This window comes from Pezoporus flaviventris, unplaced genomic scaffold (assembly GCF_033815535.1).
Source record: "Pezoporus flaviventris isolate CSIRO_AGI_PZ_B2104156 unplaced genomic scaffold, CSIRO_AGI_Pfla_v1 ptg000005l, whole genome shotgun sequence".
Taxonomy (NCBI): domain Eukaryota; kingdom Metazoa; phylum Chordata; class Aves; order Psittaciformes; family Psittacidae; genus Pezoporus; species Pezoporus flaviventris.
In genome coordinates, this window is record NW_026892553.1 from 674,974 (window position 1) to 695,043 (window position 20,070).

The 20,070-nt window shown below is 59.2% G+C and overlaps 3 protein-coding genes across 4 annotated transcripts in view; 1 reads left to right on the top strand and 2 right to left on the bottom strand.

Moving 5' to 3' along the window:
- Positions 1–5,698, bottom strand: part of TSC22D3 (TSC22 domain family member 3) — a 233,990-nt gene extending 228,292 nt beyond the window's left edge. The window contains exon 1 of the mRNA XM_061445628.1: positions 5,691–5,698. The gene's annotated coding sequence lies outside the window, so the exon portion shown is untranslated. The remainder of the gene's footprint in view (positions 1–5,690) is intronic.
- Positions 1,335–13,816, bottom strand: ZDHHC9 (zinc finger DHHC-type palmitoyltransferase 9). Of its 2 annotated transcripts, none has more exons than XM_061445623.1 (10): positions 13,709–13,816; positions 13,044–13,323; positions 5,520–5,680; positions 4,884–5,042; positions 3,846–3,983; positions 3,648–3,701; positions 3,255–3,352; positions 2,982–3,085; positions 2,289–2,466; positions 1,335–1,547 (listed from the first exon to the last, which is right to left on the bottom strand). In XM_061445623.1, exons 2-10 carry the CDS (start codon positions 13,208–13,210, stop codon positions 1,443–1,445), a joined length of 1,164 nt encoding a protein of 387 aa, XP_061301607.1. In that variant the 5' UTR covers positions 13,211–13,323; positions 13,709–13,816; the 3' UTR covers positions 1,335–1,442. The 2 variants fall into 2 exon arrangements, with proteins under 2 accessions (XP_061301607.1, XP_061301606.1); XM_061445622.1 differs by having other exon boundaries at positions 3,255–3,357; positions 3,653–3,701; positions 13,709–13,812.
- A 666-nt stretch (positions 13,817–14,482) lies between these two features.
- UTP14A (UTP14A small subunit processome component) lies at positions 14,483–19,755 on the top strand. Its single transcript, XM_061445541.1, has 14 exons — positions 14,483–14,543; positions 14,784–14,854; positions 15,039–15,103; positions 15,223–15,365; positions 15,473–15,628; positions 16,501–16,620; positions 16,696–16,790; positions 16,899–17,022; positions 17,112–17,189; positions 17,632–17,995; positions 18,146–18,738; positions 18,809–18,996; positions 19,074–19,173; positions 19,496–19,755. The coding sequence occupies exons 1-14, from the start codon at positions 14,484–14,486 to the stop codon at positions 19,745–19,747; spliced, it is 2,409 nt and encodes an 802-aa protein (XP_061301525.1). The 5' UTR covers position 14,483; the 3' UTR covers positions 19,748–19,755.
- Positions 19,756–20,070: the final 315 nt, after the last annotated feature.

Below are 20,070 nucleotides of genomic sequence, written 5' to 3' on the forward strand. Positions count from 1 at the left end.
GGGGACCCAGCAACGGGGAGCTGCTGAATGAAGGAGCTACTGAACCCACCACCAGAGTCCCTGGCAGCAGCTCTGCCCTCACCAGGGAGAGGAGGCCCTGGTGTGAAGGGAGAGCAGGCAGCACCAGTCACTCCATTCACACCACTTCATCCGCTGCCAGGCACGGCCAGCTCAGCACCGCGAGGGGTGGGAGTCATGCAGCATGCTCCGAGGGACCCGTCTCCCGCATCACCTGCTGCCACTGCTGAAAGCCGGTCAGAATATGAGGGCAGGGAAGGAGGAGCAGCAGCTTCATGCTGCCAGGCAGGAGCATCCCAGGGGCTCAGCACACGCCCACAGGAGGCACAGACATGCCCAGAGCTGCCAGGGCACCAACGGCACTCCCTCCATCACCATGGACCCCACAGCCCTGAGGCGCTTCCCAGCCCGGCTGCCCAGCGCAGAACAGGATTGTCGGGGGGAAGAGGAGCCCTGGCAGGGCACAGAGGCCCCCTGCTACTGCGCGGCCCAGGCCTCTGCTCCCTCCTGTGCCAAACACCAGTTGAGGATGGCTGAGGAACACAGGGCAAGGCAGTGGGGACACAGGGACACAACGACATGACACAGAATCAGGGCTGAGGTTCTGCAGAGCAGCAGCTACAGCCTGGCCTGCAAGAGGAGGGCACTCTGCACCCAGCAGCAATGGCAGCCCCGGCACCAGGCAGGGAGCCAGCAGCCAGGCAGAGCCTCCTCCAGCGGGAGTCACCAACCGCTCTGCGGCCAGACACACGCAGGAAGATGGGGCTGCCCCACTCATCCTGAGAGCTTCTGGTTGGGGGTGATCCCCAGGAAGGACAGGAAGGGGGCCCCTGCCCTCTACCACCGCTCTCACACCAGCTTAAGTCACATGGAAAGGAGCATGGGAAGGAAGCTACTTCAAAATCACTGCCAGCAGAACACCTTCCCCGTTACCTTGGCCCTTTTGGCACCAAACTGTCTCCTGACAACCCTTGTCACGTTAACCAACAAAACAATGCCACAGAATAGAGGAAGAAGGGAGGAGGGGAGAGAGGAAGCTACTGCCATGTCTTGCTTTCCCCTTCTCACCAGGATTCCTCAGCAGTAGGGAGCAGGCCGACCCTAACGTCACTTCCGAGCTGCTTGACCACGAGCCGTCTCGACCATGAGCCGTCTCGTCAGGTGGAGGGACAGCCAGTACTTAGCCTCAGGACAACCTGCAGAGCAAGAGGTCCTGCCCCGGCCTGCAGCTGCCTGGCCCCGTGGGGACTGAGACTCCCACTTTGGATCCTTTGCCACCGCGTGAGGCCAGAGCCACGAATAAAGACTACAGCAAAGCAGCCATGAGGAATTGTTTGCCTGGCATCCAGCCCATCTCCTCCTCTCCTCCATCACCTCCAGCTTTGATTAGACAAAACAAGAAAGTTCTCCCCTTCAAGCAGATGCTAGTGCTCTGCTTGCCCAGCGTCCGGGGGTGGGACTGGGAGCTCCCCAGAAGTTAGCTGCTTCTCCTCTGGCATCTCGGCATGGCTCAGGGGTGGTGCAGGGACCTGCAGAGAGAAGACAGCAGTGACTTGCATGAACACACCCCCATGCAGAGCATCTGTCTGAGCATACAGACACAGCCCCACTGCCTCTGCTCCACCAGGCAGAGGTCTCAGCTTTGCTTGGGGAAAGGAGAAACCGGGGGTCACCAAACAGGCAAAACAGCAGCTTCATGGAGTTCTGGGGCACTAGAACGCTCTATCAGAAGTGGTCCAGGCTGCTTCTACCAGAGAAACAGCAACTCATACCCAAGCAGGAGTAGGCTCAGTCATTTCCCATTGTGTTCATGGAACAGAGTGGAAAGGGCACTCTGGAGGTCTCCTGTCCAGCCCTACCCTTAAAGCAGGGCTAATGTCAAAGAGCAGGCTGCTCGGGGCCACAGCCTGTGGGGCCATGGCTTTCTCCAAGGATGGAGATCCCAGACCTGTCAGCGCCCTTCCCAGGGACAGCACTTCAGCTTCCACTCAGTGCCAAAACAAGATGGCTGCTGCCTCCCAGCCCTGCTCAATGCCTCCCAGCCTCCATAGGTGCCAGCTCCCGGATGCTCTCACTGCAGGACTGACGTCTCCAAAACCACAGCCAGTGATTTCCTTTGAGTAAATCAAGAGCAGCTGCTTTCCCGCACAGAGCACAACAGCTTTTCGTGGGCAGCCTCCCCACAATGCCCCAAGTGTTGCTTTGCTCCTGCCGAGTCATACCATCAGCTTCTCCCTTCTGGCCCACAGCAGCAGCAGCGACACACTCACCCTGCGCACAGAGGCCTCGCTCCCAGCACTGGCGTGAGGAAGACTCCCATCCTCCTGCGGCACCCTGCTCCCCTCCGTCTGTTCCTCGGTGCCCGGAGCAGCGCTGGGCCCCCGTGGGCATGACTCCACCTGTGCTGTGCTCTCCTCCTGCTGCAAGATGCCCCGTCTGTCCAGGACGCTGCAAGGACACAACCACCCCGTCAGACCCATGCCTGCCCTGGAGCAGACTTCTCCTGCAGGAAAAGTGCGGGTGGAAGACAAACACCAAGGGAAGGGACCCTCTCCAAAACAGGCTGTGCACAGACTAGGCTTGGGCTATGTTCCTCCCATGAAAACCAAGGCCCTGGAGAGCAGCCCAGCTCTGAGTGTGGGACTACCAAAATGAGTGACCTGGAAAGAGCCTCCGCTTCACATGCTGCCCCAGCGAAGGGCAGCCACTCCTCCACGGGCTTCCCGAGCACATGGTGGTTGGAAGCACATCACAAGCTTGAATCATGGAAAATATGCAAGGAAGGTAACACAAGACCTTCCTCCCCAGAGCATCCAGCCATGTCCCAGCAGATCTCCAGAAGCTCACAACACACATTGTACTGGCAGAAGAGCCAGGCCTTGTACCCAAGCAAAGAGAGCTCCTCACAGTCCCGCGCTGGGCTCTGGGGATAAAAATGGCAGGGCTGCCCTTTGAGAGCTTACCTGGGGGGCAGGGGCCCACAGAGCACCTCACAGCAGTTCTTCACTATGTTACCATGGCTGTAGGGATTCTGCACACGGTTCTTCCCAGTCCAGGACCCCTTGATCTGCAACAGTCAGGGCACAAGCTCGGGTTTGCTCCACCAGCACCAGCCCCCAGCCATGGAGCCTGGCCTCAGGTTGTGGGGCTCATCAGCAAAGTGGGCACAGGCATGACATGCTGAGGAAGTGACGAGAGACAGAGATGGCTCAGAGGAACAGATAGACTCTACTTACATCTTCATTGGTTGTCTGATTCAGTGCCACCAGGAAGGTGTGGAATCCAGTTAACCCCACCACCGACCACAGGGTGAAGAAACAGATGAGCACCTCCAGTACAGTGAGGACAGTTAAGGACTGGGAACAGCCTGGGAACAGTCCCAGCCCCAGGCCAGCTGTGTCACTACCCCCGATGCACACTACCCTAACTCTCCTTTTCTTCTCCTAGATATGGTTTTCTGTTTTACCCTCCTCCCAAGAGCCACAAAATTGCTCCTCACCTTGTACTCATGGGGAAAAACGCCCTGAAAGACTCCTTAGAGAAGCCTGAGCATTGAGGCCCCAGGCCCTCCATAACACAGGTCCCACTAACCCCAGCTCTGGGGGAACCAACCCTCCATGCTCTGGAAGGATATGTCCCTGGGGTTTCCTTCAACGTGTTCAGAAACCCAATCTTCAGAGATTCTGGCAACACAAAGACAGAGAGATGTTTTCTCAGGAACACCGCACCGAGTCCAGCTCCCTTTCCTACTCCACCACTTCAGGATTCCCACCCCCCCCCCACATCCCCCCTCCCTGAGCCACCCACCTCCCCGCAGCCAGACTTACTCAGTGCTACGTAGACTATGTTAAAGGTGAAGATGTAGATGGTGAGGAGTGAGAGCGAGAGGATGAAGAGGTAGAAGTAGCGGTAGTTCCTCTTCCCCACGCAGTTGCCCACCCAGGGGCAGTGATGGTCGAAGCGCTCTGTGAAAGCCAAGATGGGATCAGCAGGGCCCTGCCTGACCCCAGCCACACTGCCCCCAGCCACACTGTCCCAAACTTAAATACATCCGAGGCTAACAGGGCTCCCTGGGCGTAGAGTGCAGCCCTCTGCTAACTCAGGGCCTGTATTATGGCCTCCTTCCAGCCGGGGAAGCTAAGAAAGGGCAAAACCGTTTACTAATGAGTGGTTTTGCATATTATGGTTGAGTTTAAGAGCCTGGCCCTATGTATGTCTTCTCTCCCAGAGACCTGAGGTGTAACAGCTTTTACTAAAGCAGCACACAGGTTAGGTGAAGGCCTGGGGGTTCAGAAGTTCTTGTCTAACCCGTAAGCCACTTCTTCAAGAATAACTGGAAACGGGTTGAAGGAACTGCATAAACTCTCACAGGGCTGGGAACCTGCAGAGGAGGAAAGGGATGCAACAAGGGATTTCTTCCTCAAGAAGGGATGCTGAACACCAGCCAATCATGGTAGCAAAGGGCTGAGAGAGCATCCGCCCTGCAGCTAGAGGAACAAAGCCCAAGGGCACCCCATGTGACGGTGGAATCTCCATGCTGATGCGAGGAGCTGCCTTCACACAAGACAGAGCTCTGCTAGAACCCTCCAGGCCAGCAAGGCCAGAGAAACTCAGCAATGGACTGCACCTGCAAACTTCTGCGCAAATCTGGCTTACATTAGACCAGGTATTGCCAAAGCAGTACCGGCAAAGATGAACCATCTGGCTTCAGGCTCTGAAGCTCCTTGTGCCGCAGATGAGGCAGCCTGTCTCGCTCTGCTCACACTCCACCACCCTGGACCTGCTCAGCAGGAGCAGAGGTGGGTGCAGACGTTCACCTGTCTCCTCTGCAGGCTGTCCCTGTCCCCTCTCAGGCCTCTACTCACCCACACAGTTGTCGCAGATGCTGCAGTGCGAGGCCCGGGGCGGACGGAAGATCTTACACGTATAGCAGTACTTCAGCTTCACAATCTGGTTGTTGATCTGGAAGTTCTTGATGCGCGGGGGTGGGCGCTGGCCCTGTGGCACCGTCCCGTTGGTGGCCTCTGAGAGAGGATGCAGTAGAGATCAGACCTGCTGCCATGACACAACAGGCCAAGGACAACAGCTTGCCTCCTGCTGGAGCCTGCTGGGTCCGGAGCCAGTGGCTGCTGCTCTGCTCACACAGTCCAGAGCCAAAGTGGCAGCCTGGAGGCAGGAAAAGTGATGCCAAAGCCTTCACAGGCATATTTAGGGGGGCTGGAAGGGTGTTGCCCACATCCACCCAACCTCCTCTCTACCTAAAGGATCAAGGGGCCCACACTGAGCTCCTGCGCCCCTTCCCAAGCAAACTGAGCTCATGTGTAGGAGAGAAAACAGCAGTGAAGATATCCCCGGAGAGGGAAGTGGGTACATTGCACCATCCTTCTGAGCCTCAGCCAAGCAGACCCAGCCACAGGCACACCCCGCGCTTCCGGGCTGCCGGCCGGGAAGAAGGGCTCTGCAGAGAGCAGGGGCCCGGAGGCTGCCCCAGCCGCACTCACCGATCTCCATCTCGATGAAGGCTGCCTCGTCTGGCAGAGCCCTGGGGATCACGCCAGGGTCGCTGAAGCTGGTTCGCAGGAGCGTGGCCATGGCGAACAGGAAGAGAACGGCTGCAAACACGGGGATGGCCGGGGACAGCTGCACTGCCAGGTACCGGCACCTGCGGGGACACGCGGCGGCAGGAGCCGCACCATGACCAGCTCTGCCTGAGCCGGGCCTGGGGCTGGCACCGAGTTTGAGCCCAGACCTTCCCACGTGATGTTACCAAGGGGAAGCTGCCCAGCACTTCCTTCTGGTCCCACCACCACAGGGACCCGTCCCTGGAATGGCTCCAACAGCCAGCCACAATCTAAGTGCCACTGTGCCCTTAGTCAGCCAGGCCCAGAATTCTTCCCAGCATTTTGGTTTGTTCCCAGCTCCCAGTTTGCTCAATCATGGATGATGGCAGGAACACAACCGGCCAGCAAGAGGGATCTTGCCTGGAGGACACTAGCTGAGGGATGGACCCTTCCTTCCCCTAGGAGAAGCACCCAAGGCCTGGTTTGAGAGCCCACCGCTGGAGAAAGCAAAAGGCATGGAAGCACACTGGAATAGTAGGAATCTCTGGCTGTCCCCTACACGGGCACGGACTCCAGTACCACAGAGATTACTTGCTGGGGATTAACTGTGTCCTGTGCTTCCCAGGAACGGATTTCCCTGAAAGTGCAACATTCCCCTGCAACATGAGGTCTGCCTTCCTCTGACTTCCCTGAGGCAGAGCTCCACATAAAGTAGGCAGGCTCCCGCCCCAGGGCAGCCCCAGCTCAGGAGAGGACACACAGCCTAAGGGTTTACCAGCACAGAGAAGTCCTGTGAGGAGTTCCCAGTGCTAATCCCACTGATTGGCAGTGCAAACGGAGCAGGAGACCTGTCTCCCTGTGGCCCCTGTCCCTTCTGCACACTACAGGCACATGTCCTGGGCACTGTAGCATAGGCCGTGCTGAAGCCATGGTTTACAGGGATGAAAGGAAACACGTTTTTGCCCGTGTTCCTTCAGAAAACCCCATTTATGTGGGGGTGAAGTTCCTACAGAGCTTTCCTATGAAAAGCCCGCCCAAACCTCAGCACAGAGCACAACCTCCCCTCTCCCTGCACTGTGCTTTCCCAAGCTCCTCATGGAGCTCAGCACCTAGGCTTTCTAGTAAGCCCTGGCACCACAGGGGTGGATCCAACCCAGGTTCCTGGTCTCCAAGAAAGCAGGAGTAAGACTCCTGTGGTGAAAGGCCGGGGATTATCCCCCCGCAGCGGGTCTGTCATCCTGAGCAAGGCAATCCACAACATCCACAGCGTTAACTGCTGAGTTCTGCGTAGCCTTCCCACCCGCAGCTGCTCCAAACACAACACGTTTTCCAGCTCCCCTGGTTCCTTTGGAAGCCCACCACACGCTGCAGGGAGCCAACCAGGCTCTCGTTTACCATTCCCTGGCTGTAGGAACCATCCCCCAGCATGAGGAGGGGCAGAGGGGGCTGTGCACTAGAGCCACAGGATGCTCTGGCCACAGCCACATGCGGGGCCTGGCCCCTAAACCAGCAGGGTTAACTTCAGGCACCACAACCTCTGTAGCTACTGGCAGCAACACAATCCTCAGAGCTGTCCCTGTGCACAGTCCTGCCTTCAGGTGCGTGGGCAACAGGAGGCCTGAGCTCAGCGTCCTGAGGCAGCCTGAGATTACTTTGCTTTCCCTCTGCAAGAGCAAAGTCTAAGAAGAGCTGCAAGTCAGGCAGCGATTACACAGAAACCCTGGATCCCATCTGGGGAAGGAATCTGGGATTATTCCTCTGGACAGGCTCTGCCCCGAAGGGCTGCAGCCTGACCATTGTCCAGCTGACGCGAAAGCTTTTGTCGCTGTCGTCACAAAATGAACAACGTGTTACGGTCTTAAAACCTGGATCTATGAGCTGTGAGAGCTGCACCAGAGCTCCCAGCCCTGGCTGCACACCGACACCTTTTAAGTTCCCTGAGTGAACTGTCAGCAAGGAGATTTATTACCTGCAGCACGTGCTACACAGAGGCACTCGCGATAAATGGGATCAGCCCCTGCAGCAACCCCACTCAGCCTGGGTGTGAGCAGCAGTGTGGGATGTGAGTCACTCCCATTGACTGGAAACCTGCCCTTCGGGAATGCAGCAGGTCCTGCTGCCCCTGAGGAGCAGCAACAGCGGCCTCAGGATTGATGTTACCACATAGCAGAGAGTGAGGTGGCAGTGGGAAGCATTCAGATGACATGAGCGCACAACTGTGCTCCCTGCTGTGGCTCGGGAAGCACCAGCCAGCCAGGAGAGCAGGAATGTGATAGGGAAAAGATACCCCGAAACTCACACAGGAGGTAATGATGCCAGCTCCTTCAGCTGCCACTCACTGAAGAGCATGAGATGGTTGCTCAAGGAACCCACTCTTGTCCTGTTGCCATCCTCCCTCCAGCATCAAGCAAAAGTCCAGGCGCTGTGCTGGATGCTCAGCCCATCACTCAGCAGTGCCATGGCACCGCAGAGCTGAGCAGGGCCCTCCTGCTTCCCTGGCTAGTAGGGCTGGCAGCACTGCTGCATCCTCTGCACAGGAACACAGCCTGGAGGTGAGAGTGAGGCAAACACTCACCGCACCGACACTGCACCTTGAGCCCCAGCCTCCCATCCTTCCCTGTGCCATCAGAGCCTTGCTTTTAGGAAGGTGCTGTTCAGGGGACATGCGTGGTCTGTCTGCCATGGCAGAGAAAGCCAAGCGCTGTCCTGAACAGCTGAGCAACAGGTAAGGCCACCACGTGAGGTTGTCACTTGGCACTCACTGGTGCTGGGAGATCGTCACCCTGCGTCTCGTCTACAGCATGATTACACTCACCAATTCATTCCCAGTGCTGACAGCCATGTTAGAGATCCCTTGTTTGGGAAAGCTGAGGGCCAACACAGGCATACTGTTGCATGTAAGGCTCTTGCTGCTGTTCTACTCCCAGTGCAGTGTCTGTGCTCCTGAGCATTCTGTCATCTCCGAGCAGACAATAACAGCACTATCACACTGCCCATCACGGGGGCCTGGGGGTGAGAAAGGCTTAAACAGAGAGCATTAGAATGAGAGGGTGGAGCAGCAGCAGCAGCTGAGGGGTGCCACGAGTGCAAGGACTGTGTGACTGAGCTCTTTGCCATCACTCGGGAAGCTCTGTTGTAACTGGCCCATCAAGCAAAGCTCTAGAGGAAGGGGAAACAAACACAGCAGCCCCGGTGGACATGGACATCAGCCATGGCCGCAGGACAGCACATTTCAGGCCAGGTCCCCCCAGGGCTCAGCACAAGCTCTCCTGTATAATTCATCCACATCTCACTTGCAATCACCTGTTGGACTTCCTGAACCACCACACTGTGCACTCACCCCGAACACCAGTGAAGTACAGGAGTATCTGTAGCAAACGTTTGACCCTCACCAGAGCACTCGCAGTCATCTGCACCTCCCAGGCCTGGGATGATTTCCAGGAGCTGATGTATTTGCAGTAAGCCTGGAAACCATTGCTCCAAAAGCCAGGGAAGTGCTGCACTGCAATGCTGGAGCCCAGGGACCTGCCCCGGGCAGGACCGGAGTTGGCTACAGCAACACTCTTGGCTGGAACAGCAACACAGAAAACCCTCACCTCAGACCCTCTTCAAAGGCAGTTCCACCGGGAGTACGTGCCACCAACGCAGCAACCACCTTGAGGCAGGAGATGGAAAAGTTCTGCTAATGCCACTGCTCTTTTTCTGGCTGCAGGTGAGGGAACACCCCAAGATCACATCGGCAATGAGAGGTGGTGCTCCGGAGGACGTGCACACCACAGGGAGAGGTAAGTTGTCTCCTGGAAAGGAGCCCATGTATGAGAAACAGGGCATGCCATTCTAAACACACCTCAAGCAGAACCATGCCTTCAGGAGCAAGGCAAGCTGAACTCTGAGGTTCACCTCTACCAAGAGGCTACAACTGCCAAAAAGCACAGAGTGACTTAGGTGAAAGCTTTGACAGTGCTTGACATTGACCTAACCAGAGGTAAAAGCCATTTTGAAAGCATCTTTATCAGTGTAAAATCTGGGGTCTTTGGGGTTTGGAGGGAGAAACCCAAGAATTAAGTCACAAAGGGTCAGCACAGGTTATTTCAACTTGTCAGAAACCAAAGAAATTCTAATCTCTACGTAGCTAAGAAAGTAGAAAACAGTAACATGATACAGAGGCTGTTACTGGAGAGTGAAGAGCCCCTTCCCCTCCCTGCGGGAGCCCGGTGCTGCCAACACCGGAGCGTTTACCAGCAGCAGCGTCCTGCTGCCGAGCTGGAGACAAAAGAAACGCCGTTGTTCTGCAGCCGCCGCCGCGCTGAGCAAGAACTTCGGAAGGGCCCTTCCAGCCATGCTGGCAAACTGCAGAGAGGAGATCCCAGCAGCCAGAGAGGCTGCACATCCCATCATGCCAGCTCCCAAAGGGGCTTCACGAGCGCTTTACCTGGGCTTCTCCTCGTGCTCCAATACCACAAGCAGAGTTAGACAACTACACGCCCTGTTGCAAAGGCTGACGTGCCCATTAAGAGTCTGAAAGAGTGCCAAGAGGATATTAAACGAGTTTTATGTGACACGTTACGGATATGGAGCAGACCCAACGAAATACAGGGCTCGGACACTGCAGGGACCAGCCTCAGCCCTGGAGCAGGAGGAGCTGCTTTCTGCCAAGGTGCTGGCGAGAGGTGCCCTTGGGCAGAGGACTCCAGTCGCTGCAGAGCCCTTCCCGGGAGCCAGCACAGCTCCACAGCCCTCTGGTTTATCTGGGAGGGAGGGAGGGAGGAGCTGGAGCTCCAGGTACAACACTGATAGTGCAGGCAGCCCTCTGGGTCTTTTTGCTCCCGGCTGGAAACTTTCCCCATTCCAGCCCACAGCTCTGGAGTCTAGGGGATAAAAACACACAAACTCTGACCACGGGGCTGAGGTGGCTTCAGACCACTTGACTGGAGACACGGCAGAGGAACAGATGTGCAGGGGACTCAAAATACAAACACCATGAGCACGGCTCAGAGTGGCTGCCGCGGGCTCTGCTTATCTCGTGACGTGTGGTGCTGGCCACCACCGGCTCTCCTGCACCAGGCACCGCACTCTGCACCTGTCACCACACACTGCACCGCACACCAGAGCAGCCTGGAGGGCTCTGCTCTCAGCCAGAGGCACTTGCTGGCTTCAGGCATCCCCGGCCCTGTTCAGACAAGGTGTGACTGCGCAAATGATTCAGCTGAATGAAACGGGAGCCCACAGCACAGGCTCCCTGCAGTGAGCACACAGGACACCAGCAAGTCTGCTGCTCTCCACAGAGCCCAACAGCTCCGATTGCTCCTCTGCAGCACAGACTTTAAGGAGAAAAGCATGAAATTCCATGCAAACACCAAAGAACCTGCCAGAAGCTGAAATGAATGGACAACACAGACAGAAGGTCAAGGCCAAGCACTCCGATGCACGCAGAAGGGCAGCTGCTCATCACCTCAGCTGGGTCTGTGAAACAGAGCAGGGTTTCTGGCTGGCAATGTTATGTTTCATTCCTATCCCAAATTCAGAAATCCCAAACAGTTTCAAAACAAACACGCCTCTTTCAGACAGAAACCATTAAAGTGTTGAGCTATGAGAGAATCAAATAGATATTTTGGCATTTCCCAAACTTTTCCTAACTGAAAGCCCCTAAGCCAATTTAACCACAGTTCAGAGGGAATTCTGCTCCCAGCAAAACTGCCCCCAGGCTGGTGACCCCACAGAGACCGTCCCCCTGGCTCGACACAGAGGCATATTCCGGAGGTCTCACTGTGAGCAAGGACATGAGTGACCCCTCCATGGGCCTCGAGCAGCACGGGAAGAGGCTTCCCAAGGAATTCCCAGTCACGTACCTGCAGCACCCACAGCACCGCTGGCTCTGCCAGCACAGCCTGGGACTGTAAAGGCAGCAGAGAGTGGGCTGTGGCTTCTCTCTTCTGCTCAGGACAGGCTCCACAGGGAGCAAGAGCAATTATCCCTCATGGTAAGTGTTTCTGGAGCAGAGACACGTGTTTCTGGAGCAGTGATACTACTAGCCCTCCCTGAAGGCAGCAAGTTTAAGCCCCATTTTTGAGATGGGGAAAAAACAAACAACAAAACAAGCAGCAGTGTCATTTCATACCTTTGGCTTCAGACTGAGTCAGGGATAATTTGAGCTTCCTGTGCTTGAGAACCACAACACCTCGTGTTACAGTTGTGCAGCACCTGCCTCCATTACTCCACGACCACCAAGCAGAGAAATCAGCTCTGTAGCTGACCTGGGCATGGTGTTTGCTGCTGCATTGCTGCCACTGGGACACAGCAAACCTCAGCAGACTGTTACAGAAAGCTCTTTCCAAGGATGGTGGCAATATCCACTAAGGAGAGGAGTGAGGGAGAGCAATGCCAGGCCAGAGGGAGCTGGGACAAGATCCCTGCTCTGGGGAAGATGCCCAGGAGGCCAGTGCCTGGGCCCAGAGCTTTAGGTATGTGGAGCAATATCCAGGACTTAATCAGTGGAAGCAGTTTCTTCCGCTTGCTTGTCCTGGCTTAACTGGCTTTTGTGTTACCCAACACCAATCAAGACCTTTGCCTCCCTAAGAACAACATACACATGCTGATGGAGACAGAGAAAGGAACATTTCACAGTTGTGTGGCTGATCCAAGCTCACCCTCAACCCAGGCAAACAGAGCAGTCCTGCTGCCTGCCTCCCCCCCCCCCCCCCCCGAGCTCAGGCAAATGTGAGTGAGCTTTTCTTCCCTTTCTGCTTGCTGTTTTGGCAGGATTAGTCTGAGGCTGGGTCACTCCCAGCTGGGCTCACAGGGCTATGGCGCCAGTCCCTACTCTTTGGCAGGACACACAACTTGCTGCAGGTCTTTAGGCTGCTGTGCTGATTGAAGAGGGTGGCCGAATCCCCTCTAGGGCTTTGGCTCACGGAGGGTCTGCTGTCGTGCAGCACCACAACACAATACAGACAGCTGAAGGGTGAGCTGGATCTGTGCTAGGGACCAGTGCCACCAAGCACATCCATTTTTGGTTAGCTCTCCAGCCAGGTCACTTCCCTCACTGGGCTTAGCAGGGCTGTACACAGGCCCAGGGTGCACGGGAGCAGGCTCTGCCCCACCACCAGCTCATGCTGGCCTCTGGTGCTGCAGCAGCAGTGCCCTTGCACCCCAGGCAAGGAGCACGCACCCCAATCCCCATCCCCATTGGCAGTGCTCCGGACACGGGATGACAAGTCCCAAAGCACAGGGAAGCACAAGCAAGTCGGTGAAGGGCCAGTGTCGTTTTGCAGGGCGAGCTCTGCCAGGGCCCAGCGTCCCCAGACCTCCAGGTCGTTGTGAGAGGCAGATCCCGCCAGGGAGAGCCGCACCGCGCCGGGCTCCGTGCCGCCTTCGCTCTACCCCCACCCCCCGCTCCCGAGGCCACCGGCGGCCACCGACCCCCTCCTGACCCGGGGAGCCACCGGGCGGCTGCGGGGAACTCACTCAAAGGCGAAGAAGAGGGCGCAGGTGCCGAGAATGAGAAAGAGCGTCAGGTAGAAGATGCCCTTCTGCCGGGCCATCATGATGCGGCCGTCGCAGCAGAAGGTGTTCCTGCCCGGCAGCTTCTCCCATTTCCGAACCACCTTCTTCCTCGCCACCATCACCGACATGGCGGGGCCGTCACTAGGGCGGCGGCGGCCGCCACAACTCCGGGTCCGGGCGCTGCTGCTCCGCCGCCCGCGCCCCCGGCATCATCGGGGGCCCCGCGGGGCTGCGCTGGGCGCTGTGGGGAGAGGAAAGCGCCTCAGCACCGGGGCGGCAGCGGGGCTCCGCGGCGGGGGGCGGCGGCCGTCGCTATGGAAACCCCCGAGCCCCGGGAGGTGCGTCGCCATGGAAACCCACCGGGAAGGGAGCGGGCAGGGCGCGGCCGCGGAAGGCCTCGGCCCCGAGAGAAGCGCCCGGTAAGGGGGAGCGGCGGAGCGGCCCCGCACCGGCCCCACCGGGAGGGGAGGGGACGGGGCTGGGCTGGGCTGGGCTGGGCTGGGCTGGGCTGGGCTGGGCAAGTGGCGCCCACCCCGCGGCGGCCCCGGAGTCCGGGCTTGTGGAAGGAAGGAAGGAAGGGAGGGAGGGAGGGAGGGAGGGGAAGAGAGGGCCCCGCCGCCGCTCACCCTGTGCCGGGGCTGGCAGCGCCGCGCGGGCCGGGCCGGGCCGGGCCGTTCGCTCCCTCAGCGCGGCGGGAGGGGCCGCCACGCCTCGCGCCTCTGCGGGGGCGGGGCCGCACCGCCCATTGGTCTGTCAGCTCCATCCGTCCCGCCCCTTCACTCCCATTGGCTGTACCACACGTCACTCTGCAGTCTCGTCCCTCCGCCCCGCCCCGGTGCGGACAAGGGGAGGCGGGACCGGGGGCGGGGCTCGGCACGTGGCCGGGGGCGGGGCCTGCGGCAGCGGGTGCGGCGGGGCGGTACAGGCGGGGCGGGCGTGTCATGTCGTGTCATGTCGTGTCATGTCGTGTCGTGTCGTGTCGTGTCGTGTCGTGTCGTGTCGTGTCGTGTCGTGGCCCGTCCCCTCCGCATGTCGCTGCCGCGGTCCCGTTTTTCCGCTGTGCTGCCTGGGGGTTTGCCGGTGAGGGCAGGGAGCGGAGCGCCGAATGGGGGCATGGTCCTCCTGCGGCCGTTGCCATGAGGACAGGAGCAGCCCGTCTCCGTGCGGAGCCCGGGTCCGACCCGCACCCCGAGAGCCGCGGAGCCGGCCCGTCCCCCCCACCCTCGGCCCCGCTGCCACGGCAACCGTGACGTCAGAGCCTATCCGGCGGGCGGAAGCGTGGCGGGTTGCGGCAGGCCGGGCGGAAGCGGTGCGCTTTCCGGCAGGTCGTGCGGGGAGTGGTACTACGCGGCGCGGTGCTTTACGGCTGGCGTGGCGTGCGGTGCTGTGCGGTACGGTGCGATGTCGGAGGAGTGGCTGGGGGTGGAGGCGGCCGCGAGCGAGAACGAAGATGAGGATGAGGTGAGGGGAAGGGAAGGAGAGGCCCGGGTGAGGCGAGGCCTCGGGGATGGGTATCCCCGCTGCGGCAGAGGGTGGCCCGGCCCGGTCCGGCCCGGCCCGGCCGGAAGGGCGCAGGCTGGGGCTCGGGGCTCGGCCGGGATATGGCGGGGCACCAGGGAGCGGGCGCCGCTCCCGGCAACGCCTGCTGGGTCTCTGGGGTGAGCTGGGCCGGGATCTGTAACTGTGTCTGCCTCGTGGCAGCGGCGGGAGGACGGCGAGCGGCGGCACCGGCAGCTCCTGGAGGCGGTCAGCTCCCTGTCCGGACGGAAACGGTGAGTGATGGGGTCCGGGGCGCTGCTGTAGCTTGGCCCTGGGGCTCTGGCAGTAGCCGCGTTTCCTCGCTGTGGCCCCTGCGGGGCTGAGCAGGGAAGCTCTGGAGTAGCAGCTCAGCTCCTGTGGGAGGGAGAAGCACTCGGGGGGATGTGCCTTTGGTTGATTTGTTCTCCCGTGTCACAGGCGGAGGCTGGCAGAGCGCACGGAGGCCAGTGTGCAGGTGTCCGAGTTTAATGTCAGTACCAAAGGTGAGACCCGTGGGGGCTGAGGTTGGCTGCAGCCACCCTGGGGCTTTCTGGCTGAATGCAGCTGCAGCCTCTCGGGTCAGCAGCGCTGTACCTGAGCTGACATGTGGGACCTCATGCAGGGGCTGGGGAGAAGCTGGTTCTGTCGGAGCTCCTGCAGCCCATCCGCCCCAAATCCGCCCTGAGCAGCGTGAAGAATGAGCTGACCCGAGTGAAGCAGAAGGCAGCGGTGGAGCTGCCGCTCAGCAAGGAGGAGGCCAAGCGGGTGAGTGGGCCTTTGAGTGCCTTCTGCTACTCTCTGATGCCAACAGGCTCTTGTTCTTTGCCTCAGGCCTCCTTTGCTCACCTGCTTCCCTTCCCACCCACCTGCAGGTCGTGAGGGAAGCTGCCTACCTCACAACTTCCAAAGATGTGGGCAAGTGGCAGCAGATTGTGCTGCAGAACCGGCGCGCCGAGCAGCTGGTGTTCCCGCTCAAGCAGGACATTGCTGCAGTTGTGCCCCTGGAGCAGGCAACTTCAGCATGGAAGGTGGGTGCTGCCTTGTGTCATACAGCTCCTGGTTGTGTGAGGAGGAGTGAGGCAGGCATGGGGAAGGCCCAGCCTGTCGCTGAGGCTCTGGGCAGGCACGGGCTGAGCTGGGGAAGATTCACATGGAAGTACTCCACCTTCCTCATGCACAGCCGAGCCTCTGGGAGGGGCTGGCTAAGGCACAGACAAAAGGTTTTGAGCGTGCTCTGTACCTTTCTTCTTAGCCTTTCAGCTTGAGTCACGCTTGCTGAGTGTGCAGGTTTTTGGTCCCTGTGGTGAGCCATGTGCCTGCTTGTAGCCCTTGGCCTCATGTGCTGAGGTAGACGGGGTCCAGTTTGGCAAACCCTGGACCTCCTTATTGTAAATCTTGTAAAATTACAAAACAATGATGTTTTTGATTTTGAACATGAATTCCCAAGAGGGTTGTGCTGCTGGCAGGTGAGTCACTGCCTTCCCCGAGAGCTCTCCCAGCTGTACAGATGCTGTGGTGAGAGGCAGCCGCTGCTGAGCTCCCAGCCAGCTCACCTCAACCTGCCCAAAGGTCCCTTTCTGTTTTGGCAGGACATGATGTTGTGTGGCCAGGGAAACTGCTCTGTGCTTCATGCCCAGAGCTACCTGGCCAATGCTGCCTGCCTGTTGTGAGCCTCCTCCTCTCCCTGCGAGGAATTCTGCCCTCCCCGGAGCAAGCCAGGGGCTGCTGCCTATGACCCTAGCCAGGGCCGTGACCTCAGTCCCAGGAGGAGGGGCCACACTTCTCTGGGCCCTCCTATTTACCTGCTCAGGGGCACCAGGACAGGGACATCTAGAGGAGCATTGCCTCTCGTGATTCTTCTCATCACCAGCATCGTGCTGGGTCTGCTCTGTTCCAACAGGCCCGAACTCCCCTGGAGCACGAGATCTTTGGGCTGCTCCACAAGACGAAGCAGCCCATCACGGATCCGCTCCTGACGCCAGAGGAGGCAGCCTCGCTGCAGGCAATGAGCTTGGAGGAGGTGGGTGCCTCCCATCCATGCCCTGGCTCTTGAGGCCTCTTCCTTGGTGCCCGCCCTCACTCTGCTCTCTGGCAGGCCCGGCAGCGGCGGGCAGAGCTGCAGAAGGCTCGGGTTGTGCAGTCCTACTACGAAGCCAAGGCTCGTCGAGAGAAGAAGATCAAGAGCAAGAAGTAAGATCCCTTGGAGAGGGCTGAGTCTGCCTGGTGCGGGGGTATGGCCAAAACACGGGGTCCCCAGGGCCTCCCTGGCACCCGAGGCCTCACTGCCTCTGTGCTCAGGTACCATCGCATGCTGAAGAAAAGCAAGAGGCGCAAGGCCTTAAAGGAGTTTGAGCTGCTGCAGAAGTCAGACCCGGAGGCTGCCTTGGCAAAGCTGGAGGAGCTGGAGCAGCTCAGGATGCAGGTGCTAATTTTGTGCTTGTCCCCCACCGTGTGGGACATCCCCGCTCATGAGGGTGCTTGTTCTGATGCTTCTCTCGTTTGTCCCCCCAGGAGCGAATGAGCCTTAAGCACCAGAACAAGGGGAAGTGGGCCCGCTCCAGGGCCATTATAGCCAAGTATGACCTAGAGGTGAGATCGCAGAACCACAGACGAGTTTGTTTAGAAGGAACCTTAAAGATCATCCAGTTCCAACCCCCTGCCAGACACCTTCCACTAGAGCAGGTTGTTTCGAGCCCTGTCCAACCTGGCCTTGAACACTGCCAGTGATGGGGCAGCCACAGCTTCTCTGGGCACCCTGTGCCAGTGCCTCACCACCCTCATCATGCAACTTGTTTCTACTTTCTTCTTTGTATCTAACCAAAATCTGGCCTCTTCTAGTTTAAAGAGTTGCCCCTTGTCCTGTCCCTATAGACCTTGGTATAAAGTCTCTCTCTTCCTTATAAACCACCATTATACACTGAAAGGCCGCAGCAACGTTTCCAGTGCTGGTTTAGGGAAGGGGGAGGCAGCTGAGGTGGGGCGGGTGCGTTGTTTCTGCCCTGCCTCAGAAACCTCTCAATCCCCCTCCCAGGCTCGCAAGGCCATGCAGGAGCAGCTGGCCGAGAACAAGGAGCTGATGCAGAAGGTGCGTGTGGAGCTGCCTGAGGAGAAGCCAGATGACGTGCCTGAGGAGGACCTCACATTGGTGACCATTCCCACCATCCCCACGGGTGCCAGCAGAGCAAATCCCTGGCTGTTGGGCAAACCCAGCAGCCCAGCCAAGGAGCCAGAGACACAGGAGGGTCAGGGAGACGTATTAGAGCCTGGTGCTGCAGAGATCAAGGAGGAGATGGAGGAGGATGAAGAGGAGATGTCAGAGGAGGAAGCTCTGCTACAGGACTTCGCACAGAAGCGGCATGTGCGGCAGCAGCAGGCAGGGAGCCCTGCAGGACAAGGTGAGGAGCTTGCAGCCCCAGGCAGGGAGGGACTGGTGTGCTGCTTCAGGGCTGGGCAAGGGAAAGAGGGGTGCCAGGGCTGTTTTCTGCCTGGCTTCACTCTTTCCTCCTCATGGGTGACTGTTTCTCACCTGTTGCCTCAATGTGCAGATTCTGATGTGACAGAGGCAGTTTCTGAACCTCCGGGGGACATCCCCATCCCCCTCATCTGCAGAGAGGCAGAGGTGAGTGCAGGGATTGAGCTGCCCACTGATGCCCAGGAGGAAGTTCTGCTCTTGCAGCAGCTGGGCCGAGCACGAACAATGGAGGATGTTGAGGCTCTGGCCTCAGAAGAGCGTGTGGAGGAGCCGGTGGCTGGAGGAGGAGAGATGGGAGTGGAGGAGCTGGAGGAGCCGGCGGCTGGAGGAGGAGAGATGGGAGTGCAGCAGCCGGTGGTCGCAGGAGCAAAGGCGAGAGCATGGCAGCAAGCGACTGCAAGAGCAAGGACAGGAGCACAGCAGCTGGTGGCAGCAGCAGCAGAGGCAAGAGAGCAGCAGCAAGCGGTCGCAGGAGCGGGAGCACAGCAGCCAGCAGCCGCAGGAGCAGAGATGGGAGCACAGCGGCAGCCAGAGGAGGGCAGAGCTGGGGCCAGGCCTGCCAGGAAGCCAGCATCCCAGAAGCAGCTGATCAGCCTGCAGGCAGTGCTGGAGGGGCGGGCGCAGGAGGCTCGGTGCCCTAGCCTGCCGGTGCTGCTGGAGGAGGAGGTGAGCAGGACACACCAGCCCCTTGTCCCGCAGCCAGGCTGGCTGCAGGGGCTGACCCTGCTCTCCACAGGAGGGAGGCATCGACCAGCGCGGGGTGATCACCGAGGCCTTTGCCGGGGATGACGTGGTCGCTGACTTCCGCCGGGAGAAGCGCAAGGCGGAGCAGGATGCGAAGCCACAGCCAGTGAACCTGGTGCTGCCCGGCTGGGGCGAGTGGGGGGGCTCAGGCCTGAAGCCCAGCACCAGGAAGATAAAGCGGTGAGTGTGAACCCCTGGGGCTTGCCATGCATGTGCCCCAGCCTGGCCCCAGGGCTGATCATGTGTATGCCCTGCAGGTTCCTGCTCAAGCCGCCACCAGCGCCTCCCAGGAAGGACCAGCACTTGCCCCACGTCATCATGAGTGAAAAGCGTAACATCTATGCAGCAGCACATCAGGTGGGTGATGTGCAGCCTCTGTGTGCACTCCGGAGCATTCCTGTGACCCATTCCCAAAACATCCCCTGTTCCTGCCTGTGCTCCCTGCCCAGGCACTGAGCCTCCAGCTTTGGCAGCCCAGAAGCCAGCAGGATGATGGAGGGAAGAGAAATTCCCAGGACTGCTCTTGGCTGTGCCAGCCCTTGGAATCTACTGGCATAAGGGGTGGAACCAGGGGTCAGCGGGGCAAGGGATGGTGTGAGCGGGAGCCAGCAGCAGCATGTGGTGGGAGCAGCCTCCGGGGTGCTGGCAGGGGGTGACCCTGCTGTGCCACTCCCCCCAGGTCAGCGAGCTGCCCTTCCCCTTTGAGAGGCACCAGCAGTTTGAGCAGAGCATTCGAACGCCCGTGGGAGCCACGTGGAACACGCAGCGTGCCTTCCAGAAGCTGACAGCACCCCGTGTCATCACCCGCAGCGGCCACATCATCCAGCCCATCTCTGCTGAGGATGTTCCTGCTGCAGCCAGGCCTTCCCTGGAGCTGGTGCCGGAGCTGAGGGTACAGCCAGGCCGGCGCCGTGGCAGGACAGGGCTGTAGCTGCATGCAGGCTGTTCTGTGCCCTCCTGCATGGCATGTGCTCTTGAGGGGGCCTGGAGCTGCTGCCCTGGGCTGGGAGCAGGAGCAGAGGTGAACTCAGTGCTGGGGCTCCTGTCTTTCATACCTCCATTTTTTGTATATATAACAATGTTTTTTGATCTCTGCTAAAGGGGTTTTCTCCCAGCCTGGCTGTGCTGAGCCCAGCCATGGGGCACCGCTCCTTGTGTCCACCAGCGGTTCTGAAGTAACGTCTGCCACACTCTGGTGAATCCCTTGAGCTGGAATATAGGGCTCTGAGGTGGTTTCACCTAGCCACCCTGCCC

Excerpts from the sequence above, each read along its gene's own strand:
- ZDHHC9 (XM_061445623.1), bottom strand. The coding sequence starts at position 13,210 with ATGTCGGTGATGGTGGCGAGGAAGAAGGTGGTTCGGAAATGGGAGAAG. Across the intron at positions 5,043-5,519 it reads CTTCATCGAGATGGAGATCG|AGGCCACCAACGGGACGGTG; the intron begins GTGAGTGCGGCT and ends ATCCTCTCTCAG. Across the intron at positions 3,353-3,647 it reads GGAAACCCCAGGGACATATC|TGGAGGTGCTCATCTGTTTC; the intron begins CTTCCAGAGCAT and ends TCCTCACTGTAC.
- UTP14A (XM_061445541.1), top strand. The coding sequence starts at position 14,484 with ATGTCGGAGGAGTGGCTGGGGGTGGAGGCGGCCGCGAGCGAGAACGAA. Across the intron at positions 17,190-17,631 it reads TAGCCAAGTATGACCTAGAG|GCTCGCAAGGCCATGCAGGA; the intron begins GTGAGATCGCAG and ends TCCCCCTCCCAG. Across the intron at positions 18,997-19,073 it reads AGCACCAGGAAGATAAAGCG|GTTCCTGCTCAAGCCGCCAC; the intron begins GTGAGTGTGAAC and ends TATGCCCTGCAG.